This window comes from Genypterus blacodes, unplaced genomic scaffold (genome assembly GCF_046128005.1).
Source record: "Genypterus blacodes isolate CSIRO-AG114 ecotype Tasmania unplaced genomic scaffold, CSIRO-AGI_Gbla_v1 ptg000070l_1, whole genome shotgun sequence".
NCBI lineage: Eukaryota > Metazoa > Chordata > Actinopteri > Ophidiiformes > Ophidiidae > Genypterus > Genypterus blacodes.
Window position 1 is genome coordinate 3799895 of NW_027466880.1, and position 16064 is coordinate 3815958.

General features: G+C 41.5%; 2 protein-coding genes across 2 annotated transcripts in view; both read right to left on the minus strand.

Moving 5' to 3' along the window:
• The window catches only part of LOC143005283 (inter-alpha-trypsin inhibitor heavy chain H3-like), a 42787-nt gene extending 33543 nt beyond the window's left edge, over nt 1-9244 (minus strand). The window contains exon 1 of the mRNA XM_076156593.1: nt 9134-9244. Within this exon, the coding sequence (XP_076012708.1) occupies nt 9134-9244 (111 nt within the window). The remainder of the gene's footprint in view (nt 1-9133) is intronic.
• LOC143005286 (inter-alpha-trypsin inhibitor heavy chain H3-like) lies at nt 2194-8240 on the minus strand. The gene is made up of 18 exons (XM_076156596.1): nt 8131-8240; nt 7890-7994; nt 7622-7784; nt 7345-7455; nt 7063-7191; nt 6860-6976; nt 6247-6415; nt 5603-5728; nt 5208-5389; nt 4779-4955; nt 4551-4690; nt 4304-4455; nt 4024-4058; nt 3671-3899; nt 3275-3476; nt 2940-3112; nt 2459-2570; nt 2194-2361 (listed from the first exon to the last, which is right to left on the minus strand). The coding sequence occupies exons 1-18, from the start codon at nt 8223-8225 to the stop codon at nt 2217-2219; spliced, it is 2562 nt and encodes an 853-aa protein (XP_076012711.1). The 5' UTR covers nt 8226-8240; the 3' UTR covers nt 2194-2216.
• Nucleotides 9245-16064: the final 6820 nt, after the last annotated feature.

The window sequence follows — 16064 nt, forward strand, 5'->3', positions numbered from 1 at the left end:
CGTTTCTGAGTAGCTCGCGAAAGGTTCAAAGAATACGTACATTTTACAACACAGCGTCACTTGGTAAAGCTGTTTAGATATCTATCCAATCAAATTCACGTTCACATCACGCCCCCCTTTTGTCACAAATCAGCTGTCAGTCCAATAAATGACGCTGCTCTCAAGTTTGGTTACGTGACACCGTAACATTCGGCTAACATCAACATCCCGATTTGGAGGTGACCGCCCCGTAAATAGCCCTGATAAAAAGGAAACAAATATACTATTTTCATGAGGAATTTAAAAAATTGTGAATGGGAATATATATAAGTGTGTGGGTGTCTCATTTGCGTCTGTGGCGCGCCACTTCACCAAAGTTCACAGCAACTCTTCACGGGACTTTTCAGCTGCTAGCAGGGTTTCAAGACTGGACGTTTGAACTGATGTTGTGCTGTTCGACCAATTCACGTGAAGACCGACAAGGATCATAATGTCAAGCAGGGAGGGGCGGGGCGTGCTGACGGTCTACTACAGGTACAGAGCAGGACAGAGGAGAGATAAGAAAAAAAGAACAGCATTTGGGTGCGTTTTAACAAATGTGACAACATAAAGGCAGAATGCAGAATTTGCAGAATATAGCTGTCATGTCGAGCAGGGCCCACAAAAAACCTTCACAGACATGAAAACTGTGCATCCAACAGTTCAGTTGGAAGAAAAAAAGGCTAGAGTGCCTGCTACTGTCAGTGCTTCTACAACTGCTGGGATTTAGAAGCTCCATCCAGGCTCCCAATCCAGTGTATGTTCTTCCTAACAGGAATACACTCCAAAACTGTACGACAGAGAACGTGCTTCACTGCAAGAACATTCCAAAACTATTTGAATTCCTCATGAAAAAAGTACCACACTCACTGTCATCTCACTAACATCAGAACAGACTGAATGCTTGTGTAGTAGCACTCTTAGTGCTGTTAGTTTACTGTTAGTTGTTGCAAAGTCTTGAGATATAATTATTCTGGTGCATTATTTTGAGACCATATTGAGTCATGGGGATCAGTATCAGTGTTAAATGTGAAGTTGTGTAAATGTTTGTTGGTTCTAGCTTTTGTTACCTTTTGTGCCCTCAACATTTCTTTTAATAGATAAATATAGATCACGTTTTGCATTTGAATTCTGCAGAGATTGTATTAAGTGGAAATTAGGTTGCACCCTGATCTCATTAAAGGTAAGAGGCCTCTCGGACATTTTGTAATTGTGACCAGACTTTTGTGGAGGTTTGTTCGCTCAAGCCCTTCAGGCGCTTTCAACATCTTCAATGAAAAGTTTCATGCTGCTGGCTCTCTTTCCCCTGGAACGGACTGCGTAAAGCTGCAAGTGAACACAGGCTGAGGAGGTTGGATCTGCGCTCATTCTCTTGACCCCTAATTAATGGTTGCTGTGAAGGGCAGCCTCTTGCTGACCTTCCCCATCTTTATCCTGGGCTGGGTCCTGGATGGGATCTATGTCCCCCTCTGCTGGTGGCACGCGAGACTATACAACCTAAAATGGCCGCCGTAAACAGACTACAAAGATGGCGTACAATGTGACACACCTGTTGGACATCAGGGTGGTAATCACCAGGCCTATATATAAAGACAGACAGCAAACCATGAGGTGTCATGTTTGTGGAAGGAGGGATCTGGGGCCAAAGCTACAGACTTGGTGATACATTGGTGAAACCTTGTTACTTTTACTCAGTGTTTTTGAAGAGTTGATGAAGAGTCTTGAAGAGTATGTTTTATCTTTCTTTTTAGACAAGGACACTTAATGTTGAACTTGTTGGATCAAGTCGTGTGGTAACCTTGTTACTTTTGAAGTGTTTTTGGATAGAGACGTATGTTTTTGCCTTTTTGAACAAGGACGCTCTGTTAAACCTTTTGGATTAAGCCGTGTGGAAATTAAGAGAGCTTTTGTTTGTTAAAACCTGGTTTATTGCATTTTTGGACATCTGTGCACTGCCTGACCCTGACATCTGGAGGAAAAGCCTCTCATGATGTCACAACATATACAGTATATGTACATTATATTATATTGAAATATAAGAGATGAGATATTTATATAATAGATCCCATGTAAAAGTATACATAAAACAAAAATTGGGGCGTTTGACTTTATTCAGTGATGGACAGCATTCACAATGCTTAACAAGTACATGTACAGATTTAAAAATATTTAGTGTGCAGCTTTGTTGATTTCAATATCTAAAGCATAACAGTCTTAAAAAGGCCTGATACAATGTAGTCTGATGCTTCTCCATCTATGAGGCCTGTCCCATTACTGTGAATGAACCAGCAGGGAATATTCTCTCCATTCTTTAAATTCGTCCTGAAGTCTCTCTGCCAGCCTCTGTGGACAAGCACAGAAACACAATGGAAACTCAATATAACAACCAATTATTGGACACATACATGGGAAAGACAGCTCCGAGTGAACATATATGTACCTGGTCACATTAAGCTCCTGTCCTTTCACATGCATGGTGGCATCTGGTTTCTCTGCAACTTCTCCCGGACGAAGGTCTGTCACCTCGTATTCAATACCGTGGTAGAACTGACCTGGAGGATGTAAATGAAGATCATGTATATAACATCCTGAAATGCTATTTTATGAAGAAAACAATGTGTGTTTTATCACCATCCTTGTCTCTGTTTTGCTCATAGTTTTACTGTTTTGTTAATTTTCCACCTCTAGCTCTAGTATGTGGTCAATCAAATTTATTGAGCACAACTGGTTATGTTAGATTACATAATACCGTAAATCTCAACCGAACGCAATTTCTTAGAGATTTATGTCAATGATCACAATCCACTTGCAAAATCTATTACAACAAACATAAACAGATTAAGTAAGAATCCCTCATTGAAGGGTTGGGGTTTGCTGTGGTCATGCATATATCTTGCACATAGCATTGAGTGATGTTGTACCTAGCAGGCCATGAACGGACGAGGACAGGAGGTGGCTGTCCAGGGTGTAGAAACCCAGGTAGTTTTGGTGGTACGGATGCTTCTCCCACACTTTGTGGAGCAGAATCAGAAATTTGACTGAATCTTTTAGAGTCACCAGTAGGCTGCGATCTTTGCTCAATCGAAGATCCATGCTGGAAGAGAGGAAGAGAGAGAGAGGAGAAAAGGTACAAAAGGGAGGGAAAGAGATTTGTGAATCCTGAATTTAATATTAACACTTTATATTGCTTTTATAGTTGGACTGTATTTCATAAAAGGAAATTATAAAATGATAATCTGATGGAGCTGTGACTCACTTGGGTGATTTAAGGGAGGCTGAGTCTGACCACTGCAGCTTGAACCATTTGCCATCCTTGAACACGGAGATGTCTTGAGTGGTCACTTCCAGCTTCACCCCCAGTGTCTTGTGGATAATACCAAAACGCCAAAAGTAGGTGTTCATGTGACCATCAGGGGTCATTTGTTTATCCCCAATGATCTCGCCATTCACCAAAATGCCTGAGGAAACGATGTGAGATTTAGCCTCTTATGTTTAACAACTGGACAGTCTACACAAGCCGATAGTTGTGACCAGAAACAAACACTATTACAGTACATTTAAATCTTGGACAATTTGAGATATAGTCACTCTGGTATTAAAACAGTTATTCTTAATAAGAGGAAAGTATGACTGGTCATGACTCAGATCTGACCTGATGTTGGATCTGTGACCAGGTTCAAAATGGTTCCTGGTTTTTCATCGACGTTGAAACACAGAGCGTCTTCTCTCTCTGGCAGCTCAATTATGAAATGAGGATCTCCATCCACTGGACAAGAATCAGCAGGATAAAATAACAACGGACAAAGTGGATTAATGTTTTGTTTTAGTAAATGTTTAGAAAAGAGTATAAATGTTTGGGATGATACAGGAAAATAAGAGGACTGTGTCAAATACAGACTTACCAAAATATGTGGGTGTGTATGGGAGGGTGGGTCCTTGTTGAGGGTATAATGAAACTCCAAATTAGAAACAGTAAATGTTAAGTGCCATTTTATGAAAATTCACATTCTTACCATTTCTCTCTGCCTCCTGTCTTTGCTCTGTCAAAAACACAACAAAAACACAACTTGTTACATATCACATTTCATGCTAATTTATGAAAATGATAAAATCAAATAATCCAGGCGAAGTACAAGCCAACAAATTGTGTGTGTATATAGTCTTGTGTGTGTATATAGTCTTGTGTGTATGTAGTCTTGTGTGTATGTAGTCTTGTGTAACACTAATCTTTTGGTATCCAGTCAAAGTGACCATTGCTTTTTAAAGCCCGTCCTCCCCTTCATACCTTCGGTCAGTTTGTCAGCCACGACAGAACTGTCGGTATTTTCTGGTTTGACAACCACCATGGAGGTGAGAGGGGTGACAAAGTTGTACTGCAGGGACAATTCCAGAGCTCTGGTGGTAGCACTGGCTTTCTCTTCTGGGGTGCCACTGTTGCTGAGAGAATGGATGCACAAGTTGCCACAATTAGCAAGACTATTATTATGAAGAATCAATCAGAGCTTGATTTGATACAAATGATTCAAACAGACCTCTTCTCTTGCAGTTGTTGGATGGTGAGGTAGGCCCACAGGCGCTCTATGTAATCCCCAAAGATGTGCTCCTCATCTGGGTAGATCACATCCCAGTCCATAGGGCAGGCCTTGCCTTGCACGATGAAGTCATTTTCAGACTAAGCGGTGGAGAAAGTAAATGGTTTCTGATTAAAAACACTTCAACTCAACTCTCCACGTCAATGTCTACCATTTTCACTCCCTTACTCCTATGCCGACCACTTCAGCCATGAAGTTGTTGTCACTCAGCCGGCCGGCCACAATGAGCTCGGATCCATTGAACAGCTGGCTGAAGTGGTTGGTGGTCAAAACGTCCACAGTGTTGTCAGGGTAACGCAGGTCCACCTCTAGTAGCAGAGGACTGGCTACCTCATCATAGAATCCCTGTGAGAATACACATCATCATTTGATGATTACTAATGATTGAGGCATGATAGTGATCCCAGAAGTACTGGACCCTTTGAAGCAGCAGTACCACAGAAAAAAGCATTCACTATATAGCAAGATTTTAAAACTAAAATCAACAAGTACTATAATAGTGCCTTTGTTCAAAATACCTGCTCTGCCTTCAATGGGCCTTTGTGGAACGCAAAGTTAAAAGTTACGCACGCAATGATAAATGCTGAACACCCTCACCCTCAGCTGAAGGGTTGCATCTGAGGCCTCGAAGATTCGACGTGCCAGTCCTTTGTTTTGTTGGGCCATCACATTCAGGAAAGAGTAATCCACATTGTTACCAAAGCCGAGACAGAACAGAGACATTTGCCCACCGATAGCTTGCCGGACATTGTTCTGGATCTGTGTGAGGACTGTCACTCCTACATACATACGTTGAGACACACACATGCGAAAAGAAGCAGTTAGAATGATGTCAATGCATTGCCTGTCATTGTGTCGTGAAAGCTTTACAGTCCCAATAAGAAATGTGCTTTACATACATGTTAAGTACACGCTCTGCTGGAGACTGCTATTCAAACACACACAGGCAGCATGCAGAAATGTAATGCACAATTAATCATCATTCTGCTCACCTGAAGTTGGCATTCCATCAGTCAGTAAAATAATCATGTCAGTGCTCCTCTCTGGGAGAATATTTGCCTGCCTGTCTGTGATCAACATGTTCACTGCTGTCAGCACGGCATCATTAATGTTGGTTACTAGAGGGGAAAAATACAAATGTGCTGAATATTAACAAAATAAGCTGACCTGAGTTTAGCTTCATGTGTCTTTTTTGTCAGGTCCTCTTCACAGTATATAGCCAAGGGTAAGGGTTAGCATTTTTTTTCCCCCCTCATCTCTTAGGTCACATTTACTTGCATTACAATGTGATCTAACAAAACAAATAATATAATGGGGCCAGAAGTTACAGAAAATATTTGAAAGTGAAACAATGATGTGTGAAGCCTTTTAATCCCTGGTGTTTTAGGATGTCACCTCCTATGCTGGAAGGCTTTATCATAGTCATTTAAATACAAGGATAAGCCACTGTTAACCTGTGTATAATGTCTGGCTAATGCATCTGCCATATAACTTATTCTGATGTCTATTACATGTTGCAAAATGCAGAAAATGCAGTCTTTTATTTTGTCTTCCCCAACCAAAGGTCTCAAAAAGGATTTTATTACCTATAGGAACTGTTTGTTGAGAGAATTTTCATGAAATTAGTTTTACTCACATCCAGAAGCGTCGATTGTGCCGACGAAACCCAAGGCTTCAGCCACATTTTCCTTAGTTGCCTTGGAAAAACTGTACCTCCAGGGAGTAATAGAGTGATCAAATGGGATCAGGGCAAAGTGGTCCTCGCTGCTAAGGTCGTTAATGATTTCAAGCAATGCGTCCCGAGTCTGCGAACAGTTAAAATGTCAATGGTCAAAATGTAAAAAATATTATAAAATGAGATGAGAGGTGTCATAAAAGTCGAGAAAAATGTCAAAATGTTACCAAAAATAAAGTCAGTGCCACAGTGTAAATCAGAAATCATTTCACTTTTACTTTCAATTGTTCACTACGTTTATTGTAGCAAAAACTGAGTGAATATTACTTGCAACAAAGTGACACATTTTTGCATGAGAAAAGAGTCAGATTACTCTCGCTTTATTTAAGTACAGATTCAAGGTATTTTATCCACAACTGAATATTAATATTCGTAATGGTTTGTGAATTAGGGTTAGAAGGGCCAAAATGTTTTGTCCCTGTGTCACTTTTCCATCCATAAGTTTCTCTTTGTGGATTGGCTTAATTTCTCACCTGTACACCTAAATGTCTAGAAACACACACACATTTCTCACCTGCTGCATTTTTTGTCCCCACATGGAGCCACTCCTGTCAATTACAAAGGCTACATTCTTTGGGATTCTTTCTAAGTCAGGAGGAGCAAAGAAGTGCACGAAGTATCCATTCACAATCTGACGGAGGGACAATCAGAGAACATTTTTAACACAAGTTTGACAAAATGCAATGGAAATATGTCACGTGTGTGGCTGGTAATTACCTGAATCTCCCCAAGGTTCTGTACGCGTTTCACATCATACTTGACAATAAAATCTCCATCGATCAGAGTGCCATGACAACCTTCACACTCCCTCTGCTGGTCCATTGTTGGTGAAAAGGAGATGTGCGCCTAACAACAGAATGAAACAATGTTTAGCAGCAGTGTACTTTTGATTGATAAATTCTGCATGTTGGTTGGACTGCTTGGACCATTTGGTTTACAGCAACATGAAAAATGAGAGGACAAAGAGCCAAAATTCAGGGACAATCTGTTGCTACCCACCTTATTGGAGGTGACAGTTTTCTCCACCAGCTGATTCTGTTCCTCAGACAAGAAGGTTGCCCAGACATCCACGTAGAGTAGGCCCTGAGGCTCATAGATGTTTGTCACAATCTGTCTCCACACAACCACACACACACACACACACACAGTTTGAGTCAGTTTTCGTACCTAAAAGTTTAGTTTTGTGTCTCACTTGCAGTTGTGCTTTAATGTCAAGTTAATGATGATAATCTTTACATGTTTATAGATTATCATATATGTATATATGTGGTTTTACCTTAAATTCCTGGACAAGATGTTTGGGTTTCACCCGGGTCAGAATCTCATACCGGCCCATTTTCCTCTGAAGGAGCTCCTCGTAGGTCAGAACAAAAGTCACGTCACTTTGTCCTGCAATGTTTACAGACACAGAGAACTTCTCCATCGTTCTTCCTGAAACCCTGTAAGACAAAGAGACACAACAGAAGAAAATGTTTGTGTGGTCCTAATTCAGATATAACTTTTTTGAACATATTATGTCTCCTTTTCAACTCAGCCTGACTTACTGCACCAGTCCAGCTGTCTGTCCAGAAGAAACAGCCTCGTCATAGATGTCATTTGCTTGTGCTTTCTCCTTCACCATACTCACATACAACTTTCCTTCAATTTCCCTAATCCAAAGATGAAGATGAAACACAAACACATTTACTATATAACCCATTGCAACCAGAAACAAAAACAATTCACACAGGAGTCACGTGTGCATGGATGTAGACACAGAAAGTGGAAATGTGGAAGTAGACTGACATGCTGAAGTTGGAGATGAAAGCGGTCTTGGGCAAGTCCACCTCAAAGAAGATTTCCTGGGATTCGTCTCCGTTGTTTACAGCCTTGGTGGTCATGACAGTGCGAGCGAAACGAGACATCACAGTGGACTCCACTATTACACTAATTACCTCCACCTGACACACAGAAAGACAGGAAGTGTGAATGTCGGAACAGATGGAAAGCCAGAAATGGCAACAGAGACAAAAAAGAATTAAGTGAATGAGGGTCTAATATTATCAGACTCTTGTAGGACTTAATCCTTTCTTTATCAGCTGTGTAGTGGTGACGCTCTGCTGCCTTGACTGGTGCCAAAGAAAATAATGACAGCTTTCCTCAGTAAAAACATTGTGTCATTGATTCCATCTTGGGACTGTTACGATGAGCCTATTTGGGTGAGTCAATGTGAGTGTTCTAATGTGTATATTCTTTATTATAATTATGATTCATAGAGAAACCTGGACACTTACTGTTTCTCCGTCTGCACTTCTTTTCTGTAAGAGATAAAGGAAATAAATAAAAGTGATATTCTCAGTACTACAAGTAATAACAATACAGCTTAATTTTAGACTTTGCCGAACTTTGGCAATTTGAGCTGCAAGAGCCCCAATAGGCCATTTAACACTTTCATTTAGCAGTAACACTAAAATACTAAACAACCTTTTTATCTTAAGACAAACATTAAGATTCAGTGGGACTTCACTTCTTTTGATGAGTGATGTCAAATATTGAGTTAATATCAGCATACCTGCAGTGATCTGCCAGCGCCTTGTGTCTGAAATAGAAAAACAGACAAAGTTAGCTTGAAAGGGAAGAAAGCATTCTCAGACAATTCATTTCTATCCCCTCACAAACATACACAGAGGAGAGTGTGAGAAGAAAAAACAAACCAGAACACATGAATTTGTCAACAACAATAACAAAAATAAAAATAAAACCCTGGTAAAGGTAAAGAATAGCTAAATGAGGAAATCAGTGAAGTTACCTGCACAGTTTCTTGGTCCCGGGAGATGATCAGAGCGCCCTGGGTTGAGCCGGACAGCCAAAGGCAGCCGCAGCTCAGCAGCAACAGTTTAAGTCCCCAAACTCCAGACATGACTCCAAACATCAACTGAACACTGACTGACTTCAGCTCAGAGAGTAATTTAAGTCTCTCAGCCCAGACGGGGAGGGACAACATCAGTGCTGTTGACCAATAGAATTGATGTAAGGGTGCAAGCATATTTGTGGGTTGGCTCCATAAGATAAGGAAAGAAATGTGTAATATATCCGTCACACCTGTCAGTTCATAATTGATCTAGATATGTATTTCTCAACTCTCAAATGTCCAGATAAATATCACTGAGGATATGTTTATGTTTTGCTTTAAAATATAAGCTGTGTTGGATGAACTCTTAAGATAAGATACTTTTATTTGTCCATTTCATGCAATCATACAGATTTGAAATGCTTCTTGCGCACCTCTTACATATGTAACACAACACACGACACACACATGCTTCATACAGAGGGAGCGCCGGCCAGCCATGAGCCTGAAACAGTTTTTGTTTTGTTTTTCAGTTTTGGGGGTTCAGTGCCTTGCTCAAGGACACCTTGGCAGTGCTCCGTAGGCAAACTGGCAACACTTTAGCTGCAAGTCCACTTCCTTGTTCCGTATGGGGACTCGAACTGTCAACCGCCTACAGAGAATAGCTAGAATGACAATAGGTTCAGTTTTTAATCAAAAGCATGGTGTTCAAAGAAATATTCAAAGAAATACCTGTTCTTTGCTGTGGGGGTTGGCATACCAACAATAAAGGGTGAGGAAAAGGTTTGAAAGAGTCTTAAATGTCAACATGTTCTGTTATCTTTACAGCAGGTGAGATTGCCACTGCTAAGTCATCAGTTGAGCACACTTTGATGCCATGCTATCACATGTTGTCTAATGACCTCAACATGTATGAGCAGGAGAGGAGGAGGAGGGAAGCTTGGGATGGTCGATGACGTTATCATTGCTGTCCTGGGGAGAACATTTTTTAGATTTTGAAGTCAGGAGAGAGTTTGTGGCGGCCATAAAGATGATCTGCATCAATTATGGCACAGACCCCCACTTTGTTCAATGTTGTTTTTAGGTCCCAGACAAGTTGAAATTGTGTAAATTCAGGCTGTGAGCAATGCATTCAGTGGACCTAGATTAAGTCTTGACCAGACCAGACCTTTTGTATCTTGTAGAGGACAGAGATCCCTTTTCAAGTTCTGAAACTTTACAGGTAAGCTTAGCATAGCTGGAGCCTTCAGTTAAGTCAAGAAATTAGAAATTAAGAAAATGATCCAAAAGTTGAATAAAAGCTTGAGAAAGTTTGGGATAATTAACGGCGATGTTATCTTGGAAAAGATCACAGAGGTCTGAAGATATGTCTGCCCGGTCTTAAATTACTCTCTATGTAGTTTACAGAAGACAAATGAAAAACTCAAAAGAGTTTATATATCAGGCAAATTTATTCAGTAAAAAGTCAGTTATTTGTGTAAAAATGTACAATAGATAAGTACATTTTACAACATATTGGCAGCAAATCAATCACATCATTAACCAGTACCAAAGTCTAAGGATGAAGCACATAATAACAACAACAGTGTCGGCATCGTACACAATCGCATTGCCCGACCGTTCTGAATTAACAAATAAGACAAAATAAAGGAACATATGGCATCACATGAAGGGTAAATCATTGTGGGGCAAACCATATCTGTGAAGACATCTCGATTGTCAGATCTGTAAACGCAGCTCATTTTTGCAGAAAGTTATGATTGACAGTTTCGACCTACAGCAGGTGGGAGTCATACAATTTGATCAGTGGGGTTGTGGCGTTATCTTATCCCTCCTTCCTGTCTCGACCAGCCAGAAGTTTGTTGACAATATAGCAAAACACAGAGGAACCACCTCTTTATCAAACTAAGCTTGTAGAACAGCGGTGGCCCCCCCTCGAAAATTGCTGCCCCCCCCCCTTTGGCCCCCAAACCAGCCACTTGCCCTTCCATCATTACATATATTACATTACATTACGGTCATTTAGCAGACGCTTTTATCCAAAGCGACAACATAGGTAGATAAAAGAACTTCAGGTCACCAGAAATCGTAAGTGCATCCATCACTCACACTATCGCGCACCCGCCGTTGCCCGCGCACGCACCGCCGCACGCACCGCCGCACGCACCGCCGCACGCACTGCCGCACTCACCGGTGAACTCACCGCTGCTGGGGCATCCACCGCTGGTGCAGCACACAGTACAACAGGCGCACTTTCGCCGGTGCAGACAAAACATCATCATCGGAGCTGCGCTCATTCTCTTGACCCCTGACCTTAATTAATGGTTGCTGTGAAGGCTGGCCTCTTGCTAAACTTCCCCATCTTTATCCTGGGCTGGGTCTATGTCCCCCTCTGCTGGTGGCACGCGAGACTATACAACCTAACATGGCCGACGTAAAAAGACAAAGATGGCGTACAGTGTGACACACCTGTTGGACATCAGGGTGGTAATCACCAGTAGTGATGGCAAAATGAGGCTTCATGAACCAATGAGGCTTTCCAGCCCAAAGGTTCACCAAAAGGTTCTTTACCCGAAGCCTCATTGAATCGTTCTCACTAGTGACACCTGCTGTGCAAAGACTAAATTAACCCTGAGCCAGAGTATCCTGGAATGTCTATGTATAAAATAAACTATTTTTGCCACTGTGTCTCAATGAATATAAAAGTGTGTGTTTGCATGGAAATATCATTAGTTGAGTGTGATGATGTTGAACACTCAAAATAAAGGCATCAATGTAGACTGACACTGAATGCAAGTGTGCTTATGGAACTGGGAGTGCAAGAGTGCTTATGGAACTGGGAGTGCAAGAGTGCTTATGGAACTGGGAGTGCAAGAGTGCTTATGGAACTGGGAGTGCAAGAGTGCTTATGGAAGTGGGAGTGCAAGAGTGCTTATGGAACTGGGAGTGCAAGAGTGCTTATGGAAGTGGGAGTGCAAGAGTGCTTATGGAACTGGGAGTGCAAGAGTGCTTATGGAACTGGGAGTGCAAAAGTGCTTATGGAACTGGGAGTGAAGGACAAACTGCAACAGAGCAGTATGGAAAAAGGACAGAAATTATTGATTGTTGTTCAAAAAAAGAAGCTTTTTAACTGTGTTGGGTTTTAGGCGATTACGTTTCTTGGACACAATCTCCCCAGCCTTGGAGAATACCCTCTCACATGGCACTGAGGAGGCCGGAGTGCATAAAAATGCCAGTGCCAGCTGATACAAATGGGGATATTGGTGCTTTTGTTTGTTCCAGTAGATGAGCGGATCCTCATGCCTTGCCAGGTTTACTTCACTCAAGTAATGGTCTACTTCAATTGTTGCGTCAGCTGTTGCACTTGAGCTCTGCCTGCTCTGTCCCACAGTGGTATCCAGCAGATGCCAAAGGTCACCTATGAGTGTACAAGGGAAAAAAAATCTATCAATGATTGATATTACAACAAACAATCAATGACAACAATAAACTACATTGAAGAAAGACTTACTATTGTCTGAAGATTGGTCTGATTGTGCAGTCTCTGGTAGCTGAATGGGGGTTGAAGAGGGAGAACTTCTAATAATCTCAGCACAATTCCCTTTCAGCCTGATTATTGCATCATCCAGTTTTGTGGAGCTCAAGAATCCCAGTTTTTTAAATCTGGGGTCCAGGAGAGTGGGCATGGTCATAACTGTTATTGCCTCTGCTTTCAATGATCGGTCTATGACCCGGCGTACCAGATTGGCACCAAGTTGCCTTGCCATGTTCGCCATTAGGCTGTCCGTCTTGGCCTGGGTAGTGTGACTTAGCATCTTCAGCATCGGTATCACCTTAGATGCACTCACCCATTTCTCCCCGGAAAGCTCTACGGTAGCCTGCTGAAATGGACCGAGAACCTGAATCGCCTCTTTGATGGTGGCATACTCCAAAGATGTTGGCGGGGTTATTTCGACCTTAGAGAGGCCAGAGCTGCTCCAACTGGCTCTCGAAGGTCATACAGGCGCTCCAGCATGCTGTATGTGCTATTCCACCTCGTGTCCACCTCTATTATCATTTTCAGAACAGGTCTCCCCATCTGCCGCTGTACTTGGGTCAACGTTTCCTTTGCAGTGGTGCTGGTTCGGAAAAAAGTAACCATCTTGCGGCATTTGGCTCTCAACTCAGACAGACCTGGAACTTCATCAAAGGACTTTTTGACTATTAGATTCAAAGAATGTGCAATACAGAGAGCATGTCTGACATTCAAATGGTTCACACATGCAATCATGTTGGCAGCAGCATCTGTCACCAGACATTTGACTTTGTCTTGTATGCCCCACTCCTCCATGAACCTCGTATGAGCCAAAGTCAAGTTGTCAGCTGTATGGGCGCTTGGAAAATGCTCAACCCCAAGCAAAATGGTCCCAAGCTGGTCCTCTCCATCGATGAAATGACAGGTCACTGCAAGATATGCTTCCATGTTGATGGACGTCCACATGTCTGATGTGAGGCTGACAGAAGCAACTTGTTGGAGTTTCTCTTTGGCCTTCTCCTTAGCCTCCTCATACTTTTTGTCCACCATTGCCTTTAGGGACTGTAAACACAAATATGAATAGTTAGCCTATATTAATTTCATGCTCTAGTAGCAATGAAACACTTAATACACATACCATACACACCTGCCTGGTTGGTAGAACGTATGTAGGATCCAGTACATGAATGAGCTCCTTGAAACCCACATCTTCCACAATGGTAAAGGGTTGGGAGTCTTTGATGACCATTTTAAGAAGGGCGTCATCCACCATCTTCTTTCTGAAATCTGAAACAAAATGTAATGGGGAACATTATATGGGCCAACCACATGATATAGATAATTCAAGAAAGATGATCTTTGACTGATTACTTTGACTGGTGTCTGGACCGCTGCCAGCAGACTGGGCATTCTCATGTATTGCTCTGTATTGCCTGATCATGGAGGAGGTGTTGTTGCTGTAAGTGAGCTCCTTGTGACACAGCAAGCACTTTACCTTCATTATGACAATGAAACACATAAGGAAAGATTATATGTAGGCTATGGAGGAGATAATAATGATGACTTTATGAAACTCAAATACAATTGTGACCTAGCTTGTTTTGAGCTACCAATTCAAAATGTTCCCAGACAAGAGAAGTCCTCCTCTTTCTGGGTGGCTCCATGGTGATAGGCAGAAGCCTACCTAGCCTACACCTAGCCCACAAGTAGTCTACAATTAGTCTATACTCTATAATAATAATATAGATAATAATATACTAATATAGATAGTAAAATACTAATGTAGATAATAATATAGATGTATAGGTAATATAGATATATAGCAACACTAGTTGCTATATAGGTTAGAATAGTGTTTAGTAGGCTAGTTGACATACTACCTACTAAACACTATTCTAACCTAATAATCTAATCTAATGCAGTATAATAATAATAATAACTGATATAATCTATGATATAGTTACTGAACTTTAACCACTAACACTTAACCAACGCACAACCTACCTCTCACCAACACCAAACGCCAACTCAAAACCCACGAGAAGTGCTGCGAGGCTGGAACCCTCTTTATGCCGTAACGACACTCAAAATGAACCAATGACGTGTCCCACAGAATCCGAGGCCTCGTTTGTCATCAGTCAGGTGATTTTTACGGTGACGACACAAGCCTCGAACCGGGGCTTCATCTGGCACGCCCCTTTTTGCTCGACACAAGCCTTGGAGCCTCGCTTCAAATGTCACATCACTAATCACCAGGCCTATATATAAAGACAGACAGCAGACCATGTGGTGTGCACATTTGTGGAAGGAGGGATCTGGGACCAAAGCTACAGACTTGGTGATACGTTGGTGAAACCTTGTTACTTTTACTCAGTGTTTTCAAGAGTTGTTGAAGAGTCTTGAAGAGTATGTTTTATCTTTGTTTTTAGACAAGGACACTTAATGTTGAACTTGTTGGATCAATTCGTGTGGTAACCTTGTTACTTTTGAAGTGTTTTTGGAGAGACGTATGTTTCTGCCTTTTTGAACAAGGACGCTCTGTTAAACCTTTTGGATGAAGCCGTGTGGAAATTAAAAGCAACATTTACAGTATATGTATATTATATTATATCTACATATAAGAGATGAGATATTTATATAATTGGACCCATGTTTCGACCTACAGCAGGTGGGAGTCATACAATTTGATCAGTGGGGTTGTGGCGTTATCTTATCCCTCCCTCCTGTTCTGACCAGCCAGAAGGTTGTTGACAATATAGCAGAACACAGAGGAACCACCTCTTTATGGATCTGACTAAACTTGTAGAACAGCTGCAGCCCCCCCTCGAAAATTGCCGGTGCACTCACCGCTGCAGGCGCACTCACTGCTGGTGCGGCACACAGTACACCCGACTTTCGCCCCCGTCAACGAATATCGCGGACAATATGAAAGGTATGGTATTGGTAAAATAGTAAAATAAGTAACTAAAAAAATAGAAACATAACATTGTTTTGTTTTCTATGATGTGAATTTATTAGTGTGAGCTTGACGCTGAAAATGTATTCAGAAAAAAACATGCTTATGTTGCTCAATTAAAGTGCGTTTTAAAACAAAATGTGAGTGTTGGATATTGACATTTTGTAAATGTTCAAACAAATGTGTGCCGTGCGGATAAATATTACTAATGTAAGTAGCTCCTGGACACTTTTATTTTGTCAAAGTAGCTCTCAGAGACAAAAAGGTTGGAGACCACTGGTCTAAAGGAACAGACTTAACTGTCTTGCAAAAAGCTTTCCACTGCTTTCCACAATAGCTGCTCAACATGAATATTATAAGCTCACAGTTCATGGCTCTGAATCGAGATTTAAAAATATCTTTAATAAATCCATACTGAA